Here is a 26,115-nt window from a genome sequence, read left to right as displayed (position 1 = left end):
ATTTAAAAGGAGGCTCAAGTGCATGTACAACAAGGTAATTGTTCAATTAATATTTAAAATGTAAAAACCCCTGAGTACTTGTGGCAGCTGCTGTGCACTTAGTGTATCTTGCTCTGGTCACTAGCAAAAAGAAATCACATACAAGTACTCTATGGGCATTTTGTCCATTTAGCTGCATTTGGCTCTTTGACAAAAGGGTGCCATGATGAATCTGTTCTTGTGTTGAATATCAATATTATGTTAAATAAAAGAGCATAAATTTAGTTTGACATTTATGTAAGGTCATTGCTCAACAGTTTTCTCAGCCAAGTTTGAGGTAATTGAATTTAGGATGCTGTTTTGCTCACAGTCATCCATGGATTAGTTAGAGGCCGTGCAGTGCACACACTCACTTGTACCAGATTGACACAAGCCTTGAAGCTTGCTGAGACAATCTGGGGATGATAAAAAAAACAATAACAAAAAGATGATGTACTTTTGATACTCTGCCAACAATGAGTTCATGTCATCGGCCTTGCCTACTTGGATGCGCTATTGCTTACTAATTTGCAAGTTTTCTGCAATTTTGTGCACTATTCATGTTGAATATTGAAGACATTGTTGTTTTTTTAGGAATCCCCAAAAATATATATATTGAAAATACAGTATACAGAGTTATCAATATTTTCCTTAAGTGTACAATGGATGGCCTGACTGGTTAAACCAATGGTAGTAATTTTATCATGATGACATTATAACAGGATTTAGACTGAAGAAAGAATGGAAAAAAAGTGATAACAATTATTATTTTTGAATTCTTGGGGAGAGGGGGTGTATTATTATTATTTTTTTTAATGTATTTGCATACTCATGTGGTAAACCCTCAGTTCTAGGCATCCCTGACTATTTTTGTCTTGAAGCAAAAGTACGGCTAATGACTTCAGTGCATCCCAGTGGACAGCGGTAATGCATTTAAACACCCCTAAGGGAGTCTATGCCTGACAGCGTGGAACTGCCTTTTGGCCCACTGTCACAATATCTTTGCATTCTTTACTTTATCTTTTACATTCTGTCACTGTCTTCCTTTCCTGTTCCACTTTTGTCTTCTTCAAATACTTTTTCAGAATGTCTTTATTCTGCTTCTCATGGGGTGAAGCAATAGATCATGTTACTTTAAATAGATTTGTAATGTTGTCACTTTTGATTAACACTTATTTGCTCATTGCTTGACAGTGAACTACACTTTTTTTTAAAATAGAGATTTTTGTAGTTCCAAAAAATCCATGCAGAATCCAAAACAACATTACTTTTGTCAAAGTTACATAACGTAAATGCAGCAAGTAGGACAGAGATATTTTATTGTGTGCACATAAAAAAAGCCACACTTAAAACAATGCTTTTAGCTTTGTCAACTTTGAAGCTTTAGCAGGTGGAACCACCATTAAAATAATAATTAGAAGGTCCATATTATCCCCAGAGATCAAAATAGTATTTTTTTTTCTAATAGACAGAGTAACATTTAGAGCAATCTTGACATCAGACAGTAATATCAAGAAAAATAGTCATCAAATAATGAATCAGTGAGATAAGAGGATGAAGATCAAAAGCTCCTTTAGAGCAAAGAAAAAAAGTAAAAACACAGACAAAAATCGGTTATCTCCTAAATAATGAAGAGCTGTAGATGGGAAGCGCTAGTCTAAATAATTCAGTATGGGTTGGTTGCAAATAGGAGAATTACTAAAGTTAATTTGTCGCTGGCAGGATTATGCCACCCCACCTGCTAGCCACATTAACACAAGTGTGAGCCCACCACTAATAGCACACTAACAAATCTTCAATTAAAGAGCAGCCATGCAAAACTAAAAGCTTATTTTTTTTTAATGGCAAATACCCAAACAGAGATAAAAACTGTTTGCATGCACATGTGATGGCTGCGTTGTTTTCTTCTCTTTCAATAAAGTTCACAATCTATAATTGTTTTTATGAATACCAATGATACCCACAAAAGAGCATCATGTCTTCCAAATTGCAGTGTCTTTAACCTGTGCAATTTTAATTTGACTCTGTCTTGTTGGCTACATTACAATTATAAATTACTATTGTTGTTTTAATTATTTCACTCTATTTTTAAGCCATTTAAGTCCAATGACAAAACATGTAGATAAACACACAGGTACAATTTAATATTATGTCTTCACATGAACATTTTACCTCAAACTGCAGTATTATTTATACATAGTCTAATTCAATATTATTTTTATCCCTTTTGAGATACATTTTTATGTTGTTTATGTTGCTCATTTTAGCTTTTGACCTCTATATAGTCTGCCGGAATGGGATAAGCGCACCTATTTATTCTTTAACATCTTATTCTGCTTAGTGCTTTTATTGCATTCTATAACTAAAGAAAATACTACATAAATAAAGCAAAAAAACATATAGATATCAAACCAATCAATTGTTATTTCTACGAAAAGAACTTATTCTCTTTTGCTCATTGCCAATAAAATCCATTCAGATTATAGCAATACTCTCATTGGCTCTATTTGACACCAATAGGCTTTCAACCCATTTGAACTAAAGTTTATTCTTTCCCAACCTCTCAATTGAAATTATGTCCTAGTGATGAACTCATTCACATTCACAACAAAAGGACAAAAATGGCCACAAGGTTGGTTGGATGTCTTTCATCGTTAATGGCAACCAATGAGTTAAATATCGAATGCATCATTGCCACTACTTTCAGTCTCACACTCTTACTTTGGAAACCACAAACAAGGAGAGTGAATTTCAAGTGAAGCTTCTCCTTTTGAGTGGATGTTTTGTTCCACTTGATCACCCATCTGTGTTTCATTTTCGGCTATTTACCAGTTTTTCCTTTTTTGGGTAATCCCTGACCATTTTTCTACTCTTTTGTATAATATGCGAGTATGCTACACAGCGGCATGAGTCCTTTTTATTTATTTTTAATTTTTATTTACAAGTGGCCTCACCTTTGTGTGCGTATGTGGGTTTGTGGAATTGTGGAATGGACGCAGACGAGGCTCAAATGCTTTGAGAGCCATTTTCAAATCTCATTTCACACAGCTGAGAGTAAAAAGACCTGACACAGCACTCTGTGAGGAAGGAAAGGAAGAGAGAGAAAAGGAGGAGGAAAATGGCAGGACTGTAAGAGATGGGGAGGAATTGACGGGGAAGACGAGTTAGCCAATGAGGAACTAAATGAGGGTTGGGAGCTTGTGTCAAATAGGATGGTGAAAAGTAGCCAGGCAGGAAAAAAAACTTAAGAAAATACTTGTTTGGACTTTTGTAGAAGCGAAATAAGATCAACAATGGATGCAATTTTGATAATTCTGTGACATTTGACCTATATTTTGGCTTGCCGTACATACATATATTGACCCTAGTAAGGATAAGTGGCTTGGAAGGATTACATATTACTTTTGGAACTTGTAATGGCTTATAATGCTTTATTATTCCCTGTAAAAAAGTAATCAGGTATGTCATTGGTTAGTTTTTTATTTATTGGTCGATTTTTGTTAACATTTCTGTCAATCACTATGAACAGGAATGTTTATTTTTTTTCCATAATTATGTAAAAAATAGACAAATGAGTAGTAATTACATACTGCTTAAAATTTAAAGTGCTGAAGTAGAGCTTACAAAGCCAAGTAAATAGAATTGATAACCAATAATAAGTCAAAATGCTTAAAATGGCCATTCATTCCCATATAGAAGAACAATTGGACCATTGCACAAATCTCTTCACTATTCACTTTCTCTTCAACTAATATTCAAGTGACCCTTTTCTCACTTCCTTCCTGCAAAAAATGAGCATGTTTGTGCAAATGAGGTAATTAGGAAGGATTCCTTTGAGATTTAAAGTTTGAGGAAAAGATGTGAAGAGAGAGAGAGAGAGGTAAGAGAACCTCCTGGATGAGGAAGGTTCATGCATCTGACACTTCATTAGGTACACCTGCACTACCTAATGAGATCCAATAAAAGCCCCGATGGAGATAATAATAATAATGCTCTGTTTTGATTGACAGTATCACAGGGATATTATAATTATTCTTATGGCATCCATATATTCTGCATTTTACTGGAAGTTGTTTGTTGCCCTCTAATGTAGCTGAAGGAGAAAAGCCCCAAAATTAGATTTGCATCATTGGACCGAGCACTTTACTCCACAGTCAAAATGTAATCACAATGGTAAATATGTTTTTCATGTATTGTATATCTTTTAGATTAGACAGGATTTTGGACAGATCATAAATTATCATCATATGATACATTAAAACTTTTTGCTTGGCTATTTTTCTCGCAGATAACATCTGTCCTTAGTGACTTTCTCTTTCCTTCCGTGTGTGTGTCCATTGCCCTTCAGCTTACTATCGTTTTTTGGTTGTTGTTTTTATGTCTGTCATGTTTAATTACCACTATTTTATTTGTTTGTTTTTATGTCTCTATTGCTATTCTATGCATGATTAAATGTGACCTGGTACTTTGTCATTTCCAAACCCTTTTTGATACATCATTTAATGTTTCTTTTGCTTTTTTTACATAATAATTATTACAATGCAGATGCACATTACATGGAAAAAGCCAATAGTTTGAATATTGACGCATATTTAAGGGAAGGAAATTGGCTTTTCATACATACTATGTCTTTCCAAAGTTTCAAAATTTAGCACAGCATTCTGTAAAAAGACATGCATGCAAAAACTTGAAATTAAAGTTGACATACTGTATCTTAATCCACTTTCACAATTTTTGGGTCAAGTTCACTTCATTCGTAGCATATACATTCAAAATTAGCGATTATTTATAGTGGTTTTGTCCATAGATTTTAAAGTATGCTACCACATAGTGTTAATACATAGTTCATATTTCATATTTTACCATACAAGTGCCCTATGTGGTCATAAAGGTTGTAAACTGCTATTCTGACACTACAAAAACCCTTCATGTTAGACATTACGGAACATTAAACTCTTGCTTCATGCACTTTTATTTCCAGCATTGGAAAATATACCTTAATATTTGATGCAAGTTGGCTGAAGCTCTTGAATATGTTTATTTTCAACCAATCCTGTTCAAACTCAAATTTTATGAGACACAACATTGCCTTCAGAGCATAATTTATTCAAAAGCAATCTTCCTTTTCCACCATGGGGTTGGCAACAAAGAAGATGACTATTTTATCTTATTTGGGGTTGAAATTCCACAGACATATTTAACAAAGTCTTGCTCTCAAATTGACAGGCTCCACTAGGCGGTATATGATTAACCCTGATTTGCTACGCCCACAAGTGTGACTGCATCTCTAAGGAAAGTACGTGTGTGTGTGTGTGTGTCATTTATCAGGCTAAAAGAATGACAGCAAGAGGTCTAATAGTAAATCATCAGCAGCGTTATTGGAACAGCCTCCTCTCGTGCCATTGTAGATTAGTATTGGGGGGTTTGAGGGCTTCTGGTGTAAATCAGGAAGGGCGTGGCAGAAGGCAGCATTGTTGATCCTCAGTAGGTCGGCTAGAGATACACATAAAAAAAAAATCCAGAGCATAGCTCAAACTGGGAGAGAATGCAAACTAAAAAATACAACTGGTCTTCAATGAGGTATTTTTTTTGTGTACTAGTCCTGGACAGAAGATTGGTCTGACACCTACCTATGTCTAAAAATTCCTTCCTACCTTTAAGTATGGTAACAAACTACTTTGCAAGTAATTGATGGTGATAAAGTAACTCTTCATTTGAGTGATCCATCAAGTTGTACACCCTTTAAAATGCTTGTGAATCGTTAAACTATCTTCTGACTATTACATGATGTGAAAAAAGAGGTTTATTTTGGCAACTGTTGTGAGCAAAAACATTATTTAAGTCTGAATCATAATATTTGAATGTAATAAATAAGCTTTGCCATTTGCCAAACCTCTGGATTTTTGGTCCTTGTCATTAAAAGAGGATATAAAGACAAACTATACTCTTGATTGGTCGCAATTCAATTGCATGGTACGAATAGAGAAACTGGCAACCTATCTATACTGCAGTCAAAATGATAAATCTAAAGTGCATTTTACAATGTCCCTAACCTTGAGTGATTTTATACAGTATATAAATGCCATTTAGTCTGGAATTATGTTTTACATTTGGCCTCCGTCACATTCATCATATTATGAAAAGATTTTGTATAATGCTGCTAAAAAGCCTTGAGTCCTATTTTAGTTAGGTCCTTTGTCAATGGCTACTTTATAAATACATTATACTTCTTCTGTGGAGTATATTGATAGGTTCACTAAAACAGTAATGTGTCATTTTGATAATTCAGCACTATGTGTCAAAACTGGTTTGTAATAGGTCACCGTAAGCGGGGGAAAAAAAATGGCTGGCGTGTCTGACGAGGCAAAAATGTGTACGTGTATTGCTCTCAGAGGGTGCTGTAGTTATAATTCCAGAGTGCTGTTTTGTGCTGACACACATACAGGAATAGATAGGATGCACAGGTTACTTACTACACTATTCATCAGGGAAGTGTCCTTTGTTTTGGAAATTCTTCATGTTTCATGCTCATTTTTCACTGCCAAGAAACATTGTATGTGTGAACTTGTCCATGTGTGTTCTCAGCCTATTGTCTTGTCTCACCGAGATGTTGCAGTTAGGTTGTTAAGTTGGTGCAGGAGTAAGTACTATAGCAACAATGCTGGGCTCGGCAATATCCCAAATCACACACCCACATATTCACAGACCGACAATTGCATATAAATTAATGCACTTTCTGGGCTAAAGTGTAAAAAACTGAATTCCATATTTTCATGTTACATTATTGTTGGAGGGCACTTTACACAGAAATAAAAATTGCTAACAATATAACATGCAAAATAAGCACAAAACATCTTGCCAGAGGATTACAACCCGCTTATTCTATCACGTGTTCCATTTTAATAAATAGCCCTTAATATAATTATCCTCTAAAAACAAAGCCTCTCCCTCCATTGGCTCTAAATCCTGCCATAGCAGGAGGATTTAGCATAAATACACACCTTGTTTGCACACATACATCAACTGTGTTGTAATTACTGAAGATGAACATTTACACGTGATCACGCTCCCTAAAATAAGCATGCACATACACGTCTCCAAATATTCTTCGGTTAATGCTTCCGGTGCTTAATTCTATTCCTATAGCTTGCAATGTGTGTATCTGAATGTGTATATTTGTAAATGTGTGTTGCAGTCTTGGCTTGTTTCCATGCTGGCTGCCTTATTTGGCTGCAAGTTAAAAGCAAAAGGACTCCAATATGTTATTTTAACTTGCATGTTTGCTCACTGGTTTGATTATTGAAAGGTTTGCCAAGACAAAAAAAACCCAAAAAAATTTAGTCAGCCATTTATTTATTGTTCTTTTTCTCTTTTTGTAGTATTTTTTGCTTATATTTTATGCATTGATCATATTATGTGGGTTTGTATGACATATGAATACAAAGTACATGAGCACCTGTGTTAAACTCAGTGTGATGGTGTACAGTTTTATGTAAATTCAAATTGTGTCAGTATTTACCACATAGATGACATTAGTGGTTTGGTTTTATTTTGCTTCTACTCTAACCATCTCTTTGAGGCTTACCAAATGCCCATTTGCTGGATTTAAATTGTTTTCGCCACAGTGGCTTGAAAGTAAATTACACGTCAGGTTTCCCCCCCTGCTGTTGAAAAGTAAAAAAAAATAAAAATGTACTGTTTGTGCTGAATTAAATCCAAATGAGTTGCTGGAGTACACTGATAAACAACATTACTCATAATTCAGATGATTAAAACAAAAGTGGCTTGATATTAAAAGAATATTGCTGATTCAATCATTTAGGTTTAAAAGAAATGAAATTCTTTTGTATTTTACAATTATGAATTGGAAATAGTTTTTTATTGCTTTTGACTTGAACTAATGTATTTAATTTTTTTATCATCATTCATGTTCTTTTATGATTTCAATAAGTCACTTGATGTTCTACAAAAGTTTCTCCACTATAGTAAATATGAAAGCCTTATTCACAATACCATTTAATTTTTTTTAAATCTATTTTTTTCAGAGTTCGGCTGGGTTGCCATGACAACCGAGGAGTGTCCTGTACCGCTGGGGATGATTTCCTCAGCAGTGCCAGGGCATCATGAGGAATATGGCTCGACGCAGGCTGATGACATCATTGAGGAAATGGGCCCAGTTGACGACGCCAGCATCGGAAGTGACCTGAGCACTCTTGTGGTGCCCTTCCCCGAGCTGGCACCCGTGGTCTTCTTCTGCCTCAAGCAGACCACCTGCCCCCGCAGCTGGTGCATCCGTATGGTTTCCAGTCCATATCCTTTCATTCACCAGTGGGAATTCTACTTTTTTTTCTCTCCCCAGTCAATAATGATGTCAACTTACATTTCCCTGTTGTTTTGCCTGTCCAGTTCATCAAGGTTAAGTTGTGGGCTAAATGTATGGCATCCATAGTGAGGTAAGTTTTGAGAACTAATAGATGATTATATGGCATAGTTGTAATTTGCTGCTGATACAGCTGTACTTAGTTATTTCTTGCTTGCTTAGAAATGGATTTTATTGAAATTAAGGCCATAGGAAACTTTTTAACCTGTCTTGACTATATTTGTTTTTATTGGGCTTTTGAATTGTGCAAATCTATCTAATTGCTCATTGGCTGTTTAATGCTGATGTGCAGGAATTGCACTTGTACAGCAATAGAAAGAAAGTACCCCAAGGTAGGGAATTATGAAGCTTTTTTTTTACACTATACATTGGTGTTTTGTATACAAATAATGAAGGATAATTTAGTTGGTGTGCTGGTTTGTGTCAAAGTTGCACCTAACCTTCAGATGTGTGTGTGTGTGTTGACCACACTGGCTTGACAGTGGCATTGGGAGTGAAGATGATCCGTTCCCATCAGGGGCACCCAAAGATCACGCTGAGCTGCAGCGTTGTGCATGTGTGCATCCATCACTGGAATGTAATAGGACACACACAGCTTGGTTCGGTTCATTTCCTCAGTGTTTTCCCTGTGGTTTGTTCTTCAGTAGTTCAAGTAGCTCTAGACACAAGAGTTATCATCATGTGTGAACAATAGGATAGCCTGTGGAAGCAATTAGACTTTCTTTTGACCTAAACTGGATGTCATTGCAAAGTTTTTGACAAATATCAACATTGAGCTAGTTTTTGTGTTACTGGTAATGTTTTTACAATCATTGATTTAGTATTGTATATCCTTAAATGAATTGTATGTCTTTCTTATTTGGAAAAAAATCATTTTTACATTTTATTCCGCTTCTCACGTAGGGGTGCTGGAGCTAACATCCTACATAGTATGTTTTGGACGTAAGCGAGACACTATTAAGCATTTTTTTGAATTTGCATTGTGTCATTTGCTTTTGCTGTATGGTTGTTGTTTCCTCTTGCAACAATATTACTGCAAGTCATCTTTAATTCTATCCTTTCTATTCATATTTGTGTGTGAGAACATTTAAAAAAAATGAAACCGTTACAGCTGTGCTTGTTATAGCCGTAGTTAACTGTTGCAATCAGCTGAGGAAGCAACAAATATGCATCATAAGGTGCTTACTGATGTGTTTCTGCCTGCTGTGAATATGTTAAACCGACAGGTCAGAGATTTGCTCAGGGAGTGTGTATGTGTGTGTGTGTTCAATTTTGCGTATCTTTGGTCATAAACTGGCGTGCACGTGTACGGCTTTGTTGCATTTGTTAGTATTGAGGCCTTTGCTTTATTAGCCCAAGCTTTGAAGAAGATGCATGTAAGCATATCATACATTACATTTATGTGATGACAAGATCAGATGAGGTTTGTGAAATGTGTTGGTGTGAGTGTGTGTACGTACCGGAATGTCTGTTTATGAGAGGATAATAAGTGGCTGTCTCACCATCTCTTAGAGGATCAATAAATCTCGCCGCTACTCTGTTAGAAAAAGCCTTCAATGACACACATCTGCCTCCAATGGTGGTTTCCCAAGTACCCTCCCAGAGTACCTAAAGTATCCTTCCATGTTGCGACCCCCACACACTCCGTAAAGTACATTTTACAATTTACTTTGGGACACTTCATTGGGTACACTTGCGCAGATGAGCGATATACGGCAATGACATTGTTCCATATTGAAGGACACTGTTGGACAGGTTTTAATTTAATTTTGTTTATGACTGCATTGCACCGTGCTCAATGTCAGTTGTTGGAGTCTGTTGGTGCTCCAATGTTTTTTTATTTTGTCACACTTTTTTTCCCACATGATGAAGTGCCAACTAAAAGTTGGCTAGTCTTGTATGGGAAAAGATGTTCCTAGTAGTTGTAAATACATGGAATAAGTAGAGGTCTACTCATAGTTGGGTTATAGGGAAATTCATTTTTTCCTCTCTTCATTTCTTATTTTTTTAACCAAATTCTGATGTCTGTAAACTTTGACCTTTCCATCTCATTTCCCAAAACATAACCACCTCCTCCTTTTCATTTTAACAAGCAAGTTTGCTGTGTTAATCCAAAAATGAACCAACCCACACTACACCAATGTATTATTTAGGCATAGTATTGACCGATTTTCTTCCTCCATTGTGTCTTTCTTCCAAATTTAAGGATCAGTACAGCTGAAACACCCTAATATTTATGTCCTCCTTCATTCATTCTTTCTCTCTTTTTTACCCTTTCCCTTCTTTTTATCCCTCTTTTCTTCTCGTCATCATCTTTGACTGGCTCCTGTGGTGTTCATGCAGAATGACCGGCCTTTGTGGCCCATGATCCTCTCTGGCCTTGACAGCTTGTTATCTCCATGGTGACGGATGGCAGAGGCGTTGCTGTGCCTCGGTCTTAACTAGTGTTGAGGATGGAGCACACACCTGGGACACATCATCCACTTTAGCTCACCTTCCAGTTCCGTCTTAATACAATCTCCTTGGATATCTTTCTTTAGACTCAACTTTTGCTTCACATTTTCCAACTTTTAGATGAAAATGCCACCGTGAACTATCGTTAAAAAGTTTTATCTAGTGGCTAGGATGTCAGTTTATTTTAAACACTATCATTGGTGTAGTTCTCTTCAACAAATTACCGTATTTTCACGACTATAAGGTGCACCGCATTATAAGGCGCACTTTCAATGAATGACATTTTTTCCCATATATAAGGCGCACTGTATTATAAGGCGCACTGTCTATTGTGGAGAAATTTAAGACTTTTAAGTGTGCCTTATAGTCGTGAAAATACGACAATTGCTATTGACTTCCAGTTATGAAGCACTCACTACACAGTCACCTCTAGAGCCAGCCATTGTTGATGTTTTGGATTTTTTTTAATTATAAAATCTTGCAGTAGGGGAGGAGCTATATGATGGAAGATGTTGTAAACTAAGATGGCGTCTGCATATTTAACAGTATTGTTTCAGTTCAGGCGTTTGTGTTTTTTTTAATATCCGACAGTGGTGCTTTTTCGTTTTTGGCTTTCTGTTTTTTCCATATGTAAGGCGCACTGGATTATAAGGCGCGCTGTCTATTTTGGAGAAAATGTAAGACTTTTAAGTGTGCCTTATAGTCGTGAAAATACGGTATTGCATATTCATAAGCACTGTGCAATGATTTCAAAGTTCCATGTAGTATATTAATGAGAAGCTGTCAGATGACCCTGAAGAATGAGGCGCAAACATTAATGAGCCACTGCAACGGATAAATAAAACCTATTAGTGCTATTATGCCTCTAGAATATATCCCATTGTTAATGATATTTTCACATCCAATCCCTGATCTTCCTCATTTTCTTGGCTCCTGTGGCCTTCTCCCTCTGGTGTAGTCCAAACTCCATTAGTGGATCCAGCGTCAGAGTTAGGAGAGGCACACTGGCAAGGAGATGAAGGCTTTAAAGTGACTCTAATGACTGTTGTCGTAGCGGACCTCACTGCTTGCACACTCTGCCTGACCTCTCTTACATGTAACACTCTTTTTAAGGCACTGCTTGTGTAATGGGCATGTGTTTTTGTTGTTGTTGTTGTTGTTGTTGTTGCTGTTTTTGTGTGGAAGTCATTTGCCCAACACAGCATGAATATTAAAAATAATGTTGTTGTTGGCTATGCTCTTCATCTCAGTTCGCTTAGCACGATAATATGTAATCTGACCAAAACATAGTGATTGCAATGCCTTTTTAAAAGAAAATTAGAAGGCTCCTTGTGGTGGTTACAATTAAAAAGAGAAATTGTTTTTTTTGTCTCTAATGGGACTTGTCGATAAATGATGGCAAAATGGGATTTTTTAAGTTGTTTATTTATTTTTAAACTACACACTGGGATGGTGGTAGTCAGGAGGTCATATGAAGTATTGAGGAATTTTATTAAATTGATGCGGTGCTGGTTGGTTAATTGCTTTGAGTGGAAGTTTGTTTATATCCAATTGGGTTTGTTTTTTTTGGAGTTTTTCATGCACTGTTGGCAGATCCTGAAAAAAAGAAAATTGAGTAATTAATTATGCTGCTGTTATAATGTAGAATTCATGGTAACGTGACAAAGATAAATTAAATTAGGATACTGCGATTCAACCATTTCTATAATTTGTTTTTTAAATACTTTAAAAAAAAATAATAAAGTATTGGACACTCAACTAAGGTCAAATTCTTACCGTAAAAAAAATCAACAGCAAAGTTTTATAGTGAAACTTTCCTCTCTTAAATGCATAAATAGAAGCCTACAATCTACAATTTTACAAAAGCCGATAGAATAGAATTTTACAAAATTAGATATGTTTGAGATCAATTGTGACGATTCTAGTAAGCCAATTTGGATCATTAATATGATGATTCATTGATTTATTTACATAAATGTATTGGTTCCGAGCATTAGATGAATGTGGTGATACGGATTCACCAAAGTCTTAACCAAGTCTTTTGGTGGTATTAAAAAAAAAAGTTTTAGTTCACCATAATGATCATAAGGACATGACGTCATCTTAGACTAAGGCTTCTTTTGCCAATATGATTATCTTGACACAGAGCAGTCTAGCAAAGTTCAAATGTAGAGAAGTTTCATCCCATGCAAAAAATCCAATTATATGTATATCGCCTACATGAGCTTCTTCTTAAGAAACTGGAATCCTGAGTGTTTTTATCCGTCTGTGTCAAGAAGGACAAGGCAGTTGTGCTTTTTCTTTTAACTCGTCTTCAGTGCAGACGTTGTGCTACATACACGACTCTGGAGAAAATTAGTCAATTACTGGCTGCATTTTCACCAACCGCAAAGTGACAGCTTTGTAGTTTGCTCCATTTAATCTATTATTCACAAAGATTTTTATCATATGAGTCATTCTGTGTAATGCAGGCTTGTGTGTAATTTATTTCTAATATAAGCCTAGAACATTTTAATGAAAAAATATCAAGATATAATGCATTAATTGGAAAATTGGAAAACTGAATTATTTGATGACTTATGTAACATAGTAGTAAATACAGTACTACTATATTTTAGTAAGTAAATGCATTTATTTACTAACTATGACATGTTTACACTCTTAAGGCACCATATATATTGTTTTAAACGGTATTTAATGTATTTTAATAATTAGTGGTTGACACTTTATTTGAATTTAATGTTAATAATTTAAAAAAAATCTTTAAAAAATTTGGAAAAGGGTTTTTTTCTAAACAAAAAGCTTATCAAAAAGAAACCTTAAATAGTTCTTTTGTTTAGTTTTCAGTGTCCAGGTTTGCAGGAAGTGTCCGAGTTGTATGAGTCATCGGGAGGTGTTTATGAATAAATTCTCCTTTTTTTCATTGATCATCAGAATGTTTCCGTGAGATCCATTTGGCCACTTGCAGTACCCGCTTTGAGGTCCACCCTTCTGTAATGAATACTTATGAGTCCATTAGCAGACCAAGAAGACTCATTACAATATCAAGGAGAGGAACAGATCACATGCCCTTTCATGGCTTTTTGAGAATTTTTTTTCTCATGGTTTTCATCGATATATAAGCAGAATGTGCTATAAAAATCCTACTGACAATTATGGCAATCTCAAATGGCTTCTTGGTGTCCTTTCACATTTGTCAGGGCAATTTTTGGGAAACTTGTGGCAGCATGAGCTTGACTGTGTCATACGCTTCCTGCATCCAGTTTGCATAAAAAAAACTTTGTGATTCATCCTCCAACAGCTGCCATACGGGATGTTACCCTCACATCGTATTGGTGCACAATGAGAGGACCCAAAAAATCCAAGATAAAATGCTATTGGTATGCTATTATCCATACGATTTCTGTTGTAGAATCAGAATCGTTGTTGAGAATATAGGAAGTTGGCAAGCAATAAATGGTCACTACAAGTAATAATAAAGACAGAATAAAAATAACTGTTGTTATGCAACTATGCCAGATACTGTACAAGAAGGGAGTGAAGGAAAAACTTGGGTTTGAGAGATTGGAATGTCAGAATTGACAGGGAAATAGAGGAGGAAAGGAAAGATTGTAGTTTAACACTTTTCTTCAAAAGGCAGCATGTGAAGGAAAGGGGGATCATTAGCACAGTGGCTGAATGAACTCTTGTCCAGTCCCTGTCATTATAGAAGATGGTTGCTATGTATGTATGTGTGTGAGTGTGTGTGTGTGTCACAAGCACATTTTTGTTGCTTTTTCTATTCCTGTCAATGGAGGAAAGCAGGAGGTATATAATTGCTTAGTACCCATAAACTTTAGACCTCCTTATAGGAAACTGAGCTTCCACAAAACCAAAACAAAAGGTCAAAGTATAAAAGATGCAAAGCTGCATATAAATCTTAAAAAAAGATACCATTAAACGTTCAGATTTTATATAAATTGTACAAATACCATCGGCATTTGGTTTGCTTTTACCTAGAAAACCTGTCAGCATGTCAGGACAAATAATACAATAAAAAAGCATTAATTTAATTTGTCCATATGCCTCACAAAAATTGACTAAATAATAATTTGTTGTATTCTGACCTAATACAATATATGTTAAATTGGGTAACCCAACCTTATGGGCTATTTGGGATAGACAATAAATAGTTACAAGGATATTTTATTTTTATACCTTGACCTTTTGAACATTTGAACTTGTGACGTGACCAGTCAAACACAGTCTACCACTATTTTACTGGCCTGAGTCCAGTTGCCCTTTTGCTCTTATTCCTTTCGCTCTGTTACCTCAAGAATTTGCCAGCTGAGAAGATAGAGTGTAGAGTAGGTGTGAAAGAAAGAAAAAAAAAAGACTTCTGGGCTAAAGTGAGGAAAGAATGACCGCCATCGACCTCCTGGAATGACCCTGCTTTGTCACTGTCAAACACACACACACACACAAACTATTGCACATAGATATATGCCCCTCCTTTATAAAATACACATATAATCCCAGCTGTCAGATATGCGTTAAACATATATGGATCATGGTCAAAGTAAATCCTCTCTTTGTATTTCTCCACCAGGAATGCTGTATGTGCATTTTGGGGCATATGTGTCAAGGCATAAGCTTAAAGTTCTCTGACCACTAAAGCTTGCCTCCAAAGTATGTGGTTTACTTTGAGTAATGTTAAAACATTACTGACTGTGGCTATTTGCAGATGAAATTAGCTTTACACGGTATCTTAAGCTTTAAATTTACTACTACACGTTATTTAATGTAGCTGACTTGGTGTGTCCATGATAGTGATGGGTTAAGGGAAGAAAAAAAAGTTAAAAGATTGCCAAATCAAACTAGCTTAAAGATGGATAATGGATGGAAACAACAAAATTAGTTGAATGATATAGTTTGGTGCCAGAAAGACATTTCATCAAATGGTTTAATGACCACAAATGGGGTAGGGATTAGGAAATGGAGTCTGGCTTTGCGTATTTCCATCCTGTTCTGTGTGAGGCAGGCTGATATCGTCTCTATTCTGTCACACTCTTCTCGTCTGATGACTCTAAACGTGTGGGAGCATGACGATGTCATCATTTTACACCCTCTGCACACTCGCATTGGAGTCTGTAGAAAGAGGAAGCATGATAAAAGTGTCAAAGTTGGGTAATAGGCACCCTCTGTTTAAGAAATTAATTGAAAAAATAATAGTAGTATTGTTTTATGATCAGATACACAATCATTTCTTTTAACGTCCACAATATTTTCATTATATTGCAGCTGGAAATGCTGTTAAGTTCATATTTTATGTATAAATAACCTTATTTAATCCGTAGCTCATACATGCAGTTGAATTTGTATTACATCAGTCTGAATTCTAAAGGCAGTTTGGAGGGTAGTATACCCATGAGCTATGGTAAATTCCTGAATATCTTTATTTAAAAATACAATTTAAAAAAGGAAAGGTTATTAATCTGAGCTCAGTAAACCACCTGCTGTCCTTAAATACAAACCCACACTGTTTCACTGGCAAACAAAACTTGACAACACAATTTTGTGCAATTTAGTTTCTTGGCAGGGGATTTAGTAGAAGACTGACTGAGTGACTATGAGTGTGTATGTGTGTTTCCCGTTGGCTTTATTCCCCACAGTTAAATAAATAGTGATTACTGAGCCAAAGAACATGGTTCTTTGCATTAAAAAAATAATAAAAACTGCACACCGGCCAGCTGTATAATTTTATTCATAGTAATTATTTATTACATGAGGTTTCTAGCATATGTACTACAAAACTACTTTAGCATTGTTGGCATACTACTTGTTTTCTTTTGTATGGATTTTGTTAACGATTCAGCATATTTTATAAACATGATCATCATATTGTGTTAAATGTAGATAAGCTATTTTGTTAAAAAAAATGGCCAAGTTAGATAAAAAGAGAAGTAGTGTAGTAGAATGACCTTTTAATGTCAGTTACAGTCATTAGGTTGTAAATTGAGGAATTGTTTGTTGTTAAATTGGCTAGGGAACATTCTCATCTTTTTGAATGGGTGCAAATTTGTTCTAATGTCTTCTTGTCTTCTCCTTTCTTGGGAGGGCATGTGTCAGTTTGTCCACGTGTGCGTGCTTGTGCATATTGAGCTTGCCAGTACCTGAGCTTGCCAACCTGCAGAGATGTGATCCCACTGAGAACAGTTTCTGTCAGAGCCTATTAATATCAGTGAAACCGTTTGAGCTGCAACAACTGACCTTGGTAATGCTTCACTTAACTAGTGAGCTCGTCTAGCCTACGTTTCATCACACTCTTTATTGTCTTTTATCATATACTCTCTCAAAACTAGAAAGAGAGAAGATACACATCACAATCTACTCTGATATATATGTCCAAAAACTAGTTATTAATCCCCCTAGGCAACTCGATCACTCGAATATTTTACATTTTAGTCCCTATTTTAATTCATTATAATGTTTCTAGACAATAGATTAGCTTTCACGATGAGTTCTTCAAAAATTCAAACCTTTTTACATCCCCTAAAGTCCTATTTTAGCCGTCTCCTCATGTACACACTCACCCAATAAGATGTGAAAAACAATTGTCACAAATCACATTGTGTCAAGTGCCTGAACACAAATGCTGTCATGCTATGACTGTGCTGTCCCCTCACCAACTCTTGACATTGCCTTAAGGGAGGATTAAGTCCAAGAGCAGTCAGAGAACTATTGCGCTGCCTCTGAGGCCGAAAGGGAAAGATTGATAAGGAAAAAAAACATAGCCAGTTAAACAACAAACAAATGGAATGTGGCCAGACATCTTTATATGTTGATCTATATTTTATTTTTTAGAAAATGCTGCTATGGGAGATAGAGAATTGATCGTTACTCAACAAAGATATTTGAAAATGCTATGTGGTCCAATTCCTTAATTGCCCAATCTCATTTATGATGGAAATTCATGTGTAATGGATAGCTAACTGACAAAAAAACACAAAGGTGTTTGCAGAGCCATGTTAGGGAGCTTTTGCTTGTTAAAATGAATGGTGCATTTAATTGCTATTTCTTTACTGCACATACTGCATTCTATTATTATTAGTGTGTGTGTGTGTGTGTTTGTTGAACTCATACATTTTCTGTATAACTAAATTTCATTTCCAGTACTATGTCCACCATATTACTCTTGTTTGCCACCCTGAAGACTTCATTATAGATTAAACCATAACTTTATATTGAGATGATTTATTTAGTTCATATTTAAAAAGTTAACCTCTGAATATAGGCCATTTACTCTTTTTTTTATCTCATAGAAACTACCAATTATCATGCTATTGCATAATAGTTCTGTTTTAAGAGATTCTGTGTGATAACCACTGGCCCATGACCTTTTTTTTTCGTACAATTTTGAGATTTGGGAGTTGGCTATTAGTGATTCACGCTGAAAACGAAGTAATGGTCAAAAGCATGCAGAATGAAACTTGGTTGTTAGTGTCTTATGTTGTAGCAAAAATAAATTCACAAGCTGTGCAATGTTAAAAAAAGGATGTCTATAGCTTTTCAGGAAAATGCTACCGTGTCGCCCACGATAAGACAGAAGGGAGCGCCTGTAAAAATATACACGGCGCCAAGCATTGCAGCTTGCTGCAGTTTTTGTAGGGTCATGCCAGCAGCCTTTCGTTAAAGCCTTGACTTGGCTTGTCATTCTGCTTCGTCTGCGTACTCACCCTCCTCGTCGACTCAACCAAGCATGAGGAGCGAAGAGCAGAGGGAATGTGGGGACAAATTACTGACTACATTTGCCTGTTTGATAAAAAAAACACATGTTTTGGAGTGTGTTGAGTGTAATCTAGTGTCAAGTGGTGATTAACAAAGACAGGAATATGTGGATTCTGATGCCCGTTATGGATTAAAATTATACAATCTTAAACTTTCTAAATTAAAAAGTAAATTCACTCAGTCATGTAATCTCACAGGCCTAATTTGTCCTGAGATTAACCTTAAAGTTGAGATATAAAAGAGACTGCTATGCATTATTAAGTCCCTAGCTTCATTTTAGTCTTGCAGTATTCCCGGATTAATATTATAGTAGTCTGATAAGGAAAAAACTTGAAGGGTGAAAGAATGGGATGTGAATTTGATTTGCTGAAGTTTTCTTTCACTCAATCTCTGACTGGTTTTCCCCATAGGCTCAGAGCAAAGACAATTTCAGATTAAAATACCCAAGTCAGGCTAGAAACTGTTAATGGTTCAGCATGTCCTTTTTAACCATTGACCAAATGGGAGTGTTTTGTCAGTGTGAAGCAGTCTAGATTTTTATTAGAGTGAACAACAGGCTAATATAATGAAGAGGTGTTGTTAATATGAAATATATCTTTATAAATGAAGTACTATATCTGGTTTCAACAAATGGGCTTGAGTGTGAGAACAGAAACTGCTTTGTTCTGAGCAGTTTTTACAGAATAATATCTTTTTTCAATGATATGTTGAGTCATACATCTTCAGAACAGACCTTTATCTTTTGCAGTCTTTGGAACTTCAATGCCAAAAGGTTGCCTCAAATGAAAACTTTATATACCACATGCTTAGCCATCATTTTTACTGTGAGTCAAGCTATATTTTGAACTATTCCGTATTGAGTGGTACAATAGACAGAGGTTATACTGGAGTGATGTGAAAAGGCTATATTGCCTGTTTAAGAGTGGATTTTTTGCTGGAAATGACTTGTACAGGAAGAAGTCAGTCCCCTTAACTGGTGTAGTTCACTTTAAGATGCAGTGTTTTGGCGTTTTAAAGGCTCTTAGGAAAGCAAAAGCATTATGGGACTTGTCACGCTGCGAGTGTCATGTTTCTAAAGCAAAGGTGAAAATGTATCCCTTGGTACCTCTTTCCTGCAACATTGCTTCATAGACTGAAATGGTGGTGACATAGCCACATGTGAGTTTCTCCAATTGTTGTGCTGTACTGTGCTTGTAATGCTGTCCTTTGGGTTTACAGCTCTCAAGTCAAAATGAGGTTAGCTGCGTATTTTAATGCGCAACCTGCCCTTGATAGGAATTGTTTGTTCCTGGGAGAACTGTGTTGTACTTTTGAATGAATGCCAATGAAGGAAATGTATTGAATAGTGTTTAAAACACAGAAACTAGCATTAATATCTTTGTGGATTGCACCATGTATATGACAATTGTTTCTTATATGGTTGGTAGTCACCTTGGAACAATGGCTGTTTTCATTTTTTGAAAAGATGCACCAGAAACGATGCTCCAGTCAAATAAATTGCGTAAGATCCTAAAATGCATATGATGTACTGGTATAGGAATCTGCTCGCTGCTTCCATTAAACCAAGAAAGTCAAAGTGACTGATGCTCGAAAGGTCAGGAAAAGGGAACATAAACCCATGGGTGAATTTATTTAAATAAATGTATTTCCACAGAAAATATGGCTTCTTTCATATAACCTGGGGAAAGAGTCTTAGAATTGCTACAATGTCGACAGTATTTGGAGGGAAAGGAGCATTCAGTGTGTTATTCCTTGGTGGGCAATAATGACAATGAGTATTTGTCAACAACTCCCATGAATTACAATTTGCTGCAAATGTAGACACAAAAATTGGCCTTAAGGTATTGTCTTATGCCAAACTCTCTTCTGTTTGACTTGTTTTTCCTCTGAATTCTGGCTCCCAGTCTTTATTTTACACATGGGATCAGATCAGTCTGTTTGATCCCTGTTGAAATATGGATAAAGAGATAAGAGAGATGAGCACTCCCAGTTCATGACTCAACCATATTCTACCAATCTAGTGTATATATCCCCCTGTTGTCTGCTATTATTCTCAAGATAGTGATTTGGCATTCTATGTCCACAAGAAGGGTAAAATGTCAGTTATTATTATTTTCTATTCTTCAACTCTATTTTATTCATCTTTTTGCTCACATAGTTGTTCAGAAATTGAGGAACCACATTATTTCATACCATATATGGACACATGATTTCAATTATTAGTGTGTTCACCTATGGACTCTTCAATAACCAAGCATCTACCGTATTTTCACGACTATAAGGCGCACTTAAAAGTCTGAAATTTTCTAAGAAATAGACAAGGCACTTGCTTTGTTTTTGTCTATTGCACCATAATATTATTCCTTTGGTATGAGCTACACAGTGTGCATGAGCGATGCTCCTATGTTCCAATGTGCAATGAAAATACTATTAATTCTTGTCACCCACACACAAGCACAAACATGTCCTCAAGGAATGTAACAGTGGATTAGTTTGCTATTGCATGATGTATTGGCTTTTGCAAGTGCAGACCAGCGCTACTAAGTGATGAATGAGAAGTGTTAAAGGGGGAAAGCTTGGTCCGATGTCCATTTAAATTGACTCAATGGTAGCTATTTGTGATGTTTAGAATGTCATTGGTTTGCTTTTTTGTAAGATGCGGATTTGACGTGGGCGAGTAATGTGAATTTGCTGATTGCATTGCTATGAATATATTGTGCAATGGAAGCGTGTTATGAAACACATGGTGTATGATTTATGGAAATCTCAGATTTCAGGGGTTAAATTGCAAGTTCTCGGAACAGAATGCCAGTTTTGATGTATGATCATGTATGCCAGTGCATGATCTCAAGATCTTGCGTTGTAAATTACTAATTCATTCACTTTAAATGATTGTGCGGTGTCGGCAATAGTTGTAGAAGTCATGAAGAGTCCAGTTACAAAACAAAAACATCTTATTTTTTGGGCTATTGAAGAGCTTCAGCTGATTCTCACCTTGAAAAAATCTCAATTAGCACTAACTTCATACTCAAGAATGATGGTACAATCTATACACCCATTTCTAAGATTTGTAAATGTAGGCAGAAAGTCTGGGTAGTGAATGAAGGTCCATTAACTCTGACAAGACCACCATCGCAGTGATTTTCTAACTGTAAACATATCATGGTTTCTAAGAGAGCATAACTGCTGACATAGTGACGGAAGATTGACATGAGGTAGCAGAGACAGGACAGAGAGACGTACTGGGAGGATGATTCGTTGCATCAGAAGACTGGTCCCTGCAGATGTCAGCAGCACCACCTGCTCATTGTGTCTTGGTTTTCAACTCTTCACTCTCTTTCCTCTGTGTGCAATTCTCTGACCTCGTGTCAAATTCAAGCTAATGGCTTGCATATTCTAACCACTGAGCTGGCAAAAACTCTACTCTGCATGTATTTGGCTTGCGTTTTCTATCTTTACCTCTTTATGTAAAGGCCCGCTTTTTTAAAAAAATACTTTCCAACCATTGGCTGGAAAAAAAAAATCACATTTCCATCCATAATACCATCTGGTGGTCAGGTTCAGATACTTTGATCATACTTGTTATCAAACTAACTCTTGTTAGACTATACTTTCTTTATCGTTACACATGCAGGCACATACTTTTGCACACATACTCAGGATGTATTGCCTTTTATTTCCCATGGTGTCTGCAGTGCATTCGGCTACAATTGCTGTAGCAATGCACTGAAGCAAGGCACCTGCTGTGCTGAGCTGATATGAGGAGAGAGTCAAATGCGTACACACTCATGAACGCACACACGACACAATCATCCATACTGTAAATTAGGCTTCCAAAAGGCTGAGATACAACTGGAAAAAAAGTGCATCCGAGCTTCATAACTACGAGCTTGTAATTGCAACTTTTTATCATTTAAACCAAAGGCAGAAAATTGTGAAAATCATGTAGTTTGGTTCTATGTTGGGTTTTTTAATGGAATTTCTAAGCTTTACTGTCATAATGCACACATTTTCTGGTTTGTTTATCTTTTTTTATCCTTGTTCTCAAAGTTTTAAGGGCTTACCTTTTGTGCTTTCATATGAAAATCTCTATATTCCGTAGAAAGACCTGACTTCACTCTATACATCTACCAAAAGTAATGTTTGGGTTCTGGCACATAAACTGAAATAACATTTTTTTTATGTATGCACATTAAAACTCTACTTCATCATACTGACAGATCTTGTGTGGGGGGTTTGTTGCCCGACTTATGCAAATAAATGGGGGAAATATTGGAAAACCCCCACACACAACTCAAAATGATCTACTACACTGCTAAACAACCACCAACATAAACTGCAATAACAGGTAGATAGAAATGGACATTATTATGCAGGTTCCTGCTTGCTATCTGGATTTAAACGTTCTGTAATAAGCAATATTGCTAAAAAAATCTAATCATGGGGATGCAAAAATATACTCCCATTACCCCTGTGAGGGTAAGAAATAGGAAAAATGAATGAATGCATGTATATTGCGAAAATAATTTGTTGACTGCAGCCTGAATGTCAAAATCCACAGTTTATCATTGCACTCAGAATGGCAAGTTGTGAACACTCTGTCCGATGATTTTATAGACATTGCTTTGTTGGTTCAACCCTTCCAAAGGCTGCATTGTCGGGAGCAGTCTGATCCACAGAACCATTGAGGTGACAGCTGCCACCTCTAAAAAATCTCTTGCCACTCTTGCTGCCAACCCAATGTGAGCAAGGCCAGAAAATGTATGAACTCCAAGTAAAGACTGGTCTGAGATAGCGCAAATGCACCCAAGTGCATTTAAACATGATTGATATCGATTTTTCCCAACAGAACTTGCTCAGCTGCTTTTATCTGGCTCTTTCTTTGTATAGTGTTGCCACATTCTCGATCCTGGTATAAGTCTATTCTCATTGATACTTTGAGAGATATATTAATTTAATCATGTTTATAATTGTGCTTGTATTTTTCATGTTCATGTGTGGAAAATACTTGATCCTATCAATTTGTGGGTCAAAAATTTGTCTTTAAAATTGGTTAAAAAAAGGTAGTTTTCACTGCAGGAAAGGTAATAGGTGAAGTTCATTCATTTTGCTACAGGTTGGTTGGTTATAAGGCTTCAATCATAGTGGGATTGTGACTCTGTTGTTATTCTGGTTACACTACTGTGTGTGTGTTCCTTTTAACCCACAGACATTCTGCAAAGTGTTGAGATGAGAACATTAAGAACCAGAGAGTCTTTTGTCACCATTAAGTGCGGGTCATTCTATTGAGTAGAGAAGTAAAGGAAGGTAGATACCAAGCTTTGCCTTAAATTACTACGATTTAACACAGCACATTGGTCAAATTCAGGCTGAACTTTTCATTATGTCTGAATCTGCCTCAAAATTCATTCCATACTGACTCTAAAAGTGTTGCTTCCTACAGACAGGCCCAAAAATATGTGGAGGAAAAAGCAACCATCAGGCACATGGCTGTACATTTTTTTAGGACCTTCAAGGCAATCTAAATTGTATTATTTGCATGAAATTAAAATCATGTACACTCCTTTGTGGACATTGAGTGTGTTATGCAATCAAATGTCAGCATCTATGTGCTGCCATGTCAATCTAATCAGCCCACAGCCTTCAGAATCAGTTGTGCTGGCTGATGTAACAACAAGCAATGGTACTGTTTCTTTATCCAATCACTTTCCAAATGTAATTTGAAGGGCCAACTGTGTAGCAGGAACACAATTATGTCACCACTCTTCTATCCTTTATTTGGTCAAAGAAAAAGCTGTTAGTCAACTACTCACTTTAATGTAGTAATAATCAGTGTTTCTGGTTAGTGACATAATTGATTTACATTTTTTTTGTACTTAATAGACATTATATTAGGTGCATGTTGTATTGTAGTTATGTATATACATAGATATACATACATAACTTGTGACACAGGTTGAAGTAAAAACCCATAAAAAAAAACATGTCCTACAATAAAAGGGCAAAGCAGCTGGAGTGAAGATCATAGCAAATATTGATAACCAGACCCATACCTGTCAACCTCGAACCATTTGTGATCTTACCAAATTTTGTTTTCGCCCTTACATATATGTATAAATACATGGAAAATCTTACCACTTTACTTTACCAGACCAGAAACAGCTGATCAAATGAAAGTAAACATAAACAAGGGAACAGGAAACGGAAATCACATGGTGAAAGTGTTACAAAACGAAATGTTTATCATGATCTTTTTTTTTTAGCCAATCAGAGGCGCCGGTACATATATCACTTGGCAGACATGCGTTTCCGGGAAGAAACAATGGCGGATGGTGAAAAATGGCTAGAAAGTGCCTTAATTTATTTTTTTTTCTCAAAATCACCGTTTAGCGTACCATTTTCATGTGTACAGCGTACCAATATAAAAATGGGCTTTCAGTTGTACCAATTACGGCGAGAACGTACCAGTTGACAGGTATGCAGACCCCAACCCCCAGACCTGCACTCCAGCTGAGACAGACACCCATAGACAAATTGATCTGCAGTGACTGAACTCCACTTCAGTAGAAAATTAAATTTAACAAAAAGAAAATAGGTTTGAGAGCAGAGGAAGACTTGTGGAAGTGAGCCAGAATGCCTCCACAATATAATGCTGGATATTTTTTTTTTTTCGTGTTTTGAGCTAGGCTGATCACAAACTGCAGTCTGAGAAAAGCTTCATTGTAAACACAAATCTCCTGAAGTCATGACTCATCTAGTTGCAGTACATAGCTGTTTTCTTGGTGCGAGTATTAATGTATTGTTTCAATGGATTACATCTAAATCCAACTTGTAATATTCAATGCGTTTTTGATAAAGTCTGAATGTTATGTGTATGAATACAGTATTTACTAGCATACCTTATATCCATCAATATTTTCTTTCGTTAGGGTCAATTATTTGAGGCAATTCAATGTGACCATTATAAGACTCCACTTCAAATAGGTCATTTTTTATTAACACATAGAAGCACTTTTCAGTTGAGAGGAAAAAAAATAAAAGACATCTAGCAACTAAAATGGTTCATGCAACATTGGCCTTCATTTTATTATTGTGATGATTACAATAGCTTTTTCTCCTCGAGGTTACCGGCATAAAATTGAACCTCTTTTTGGTTATCTGATAAAACAACGACCACACAAAAAAACATGAAAAATTCACAACACCGAAAGGAACATTTTGTTAAAATACAAATGGTGTGCTCGTCTTAGTCAGAACGCAAAGACTTTTAAGAAAAATAGAACATTGGTGGAGTCTCTGATGAGAATCTCTATTGACAGAATGGGAGGTGCAAAAAAATAATCATGACAAGAAGCAAAGGGAATTAAGAGGGATGCCTATATACAAAAAAAAAATGATGCTTAGACAGAGATGATATGTCATGCTAACAGGTGCATGATCTGAGGAAATAATTTAAGACTGATTCCACCATAGCAAAGAAATTAGGAATCTGTCTC

The 26,115-nt window shown here is 36.1% G+C and overlaps 1 protein-coding gene across 4 annotated transcripts in view; it reads left to right on the top strand.

The window, feature by feature from the left end:
- LOC144208221 (voltage-dependent T-type calcium channel subunit alpha-1I-like) overlaps window positions 1-26,115 on the top strand; it is an 89,604-nt gene that overhangs the window by 15,674 nt on the left and 47,815 nt on the right. For all 4 annotated transcript variants that reach the window (XM_077733950.1, XM_077733951.1, XM_077733948.1 and 1 more), the window contains one exon: window positions 8,064-8,328. In XM_077733950.1, the coding sequence (XP_077590076.1) occupies window positions 8,081-8,328 (248 nt within the window). In that variant the 5' untranslated portion in view covers window positions 8,064-8,080. The remainder of the gene's footprint in view (window positions 1-8,063; window positions 8,329-26,115) is intronic.

The sequence above is a fragment of the Stigmatopora nigra genome, chromosome 15, assembly GCF_051989575.1.
Source record: "Stigmatopora nigra isolate UIUO_SnigA chromosome 15, RoL_Snig_1.1, whole genome shotgun sequence".
NCBI lineage: Eukaryota > Metazoa > Chordata > Actinopteri > Syngnathiformes > Syngnathidae > Stigmatopora > Stigmatopora nigra.
Note: the sequence above shows the minus strand (reverse complement) of the source record. Positions and strands in the feature narration are given on the sequence as shown.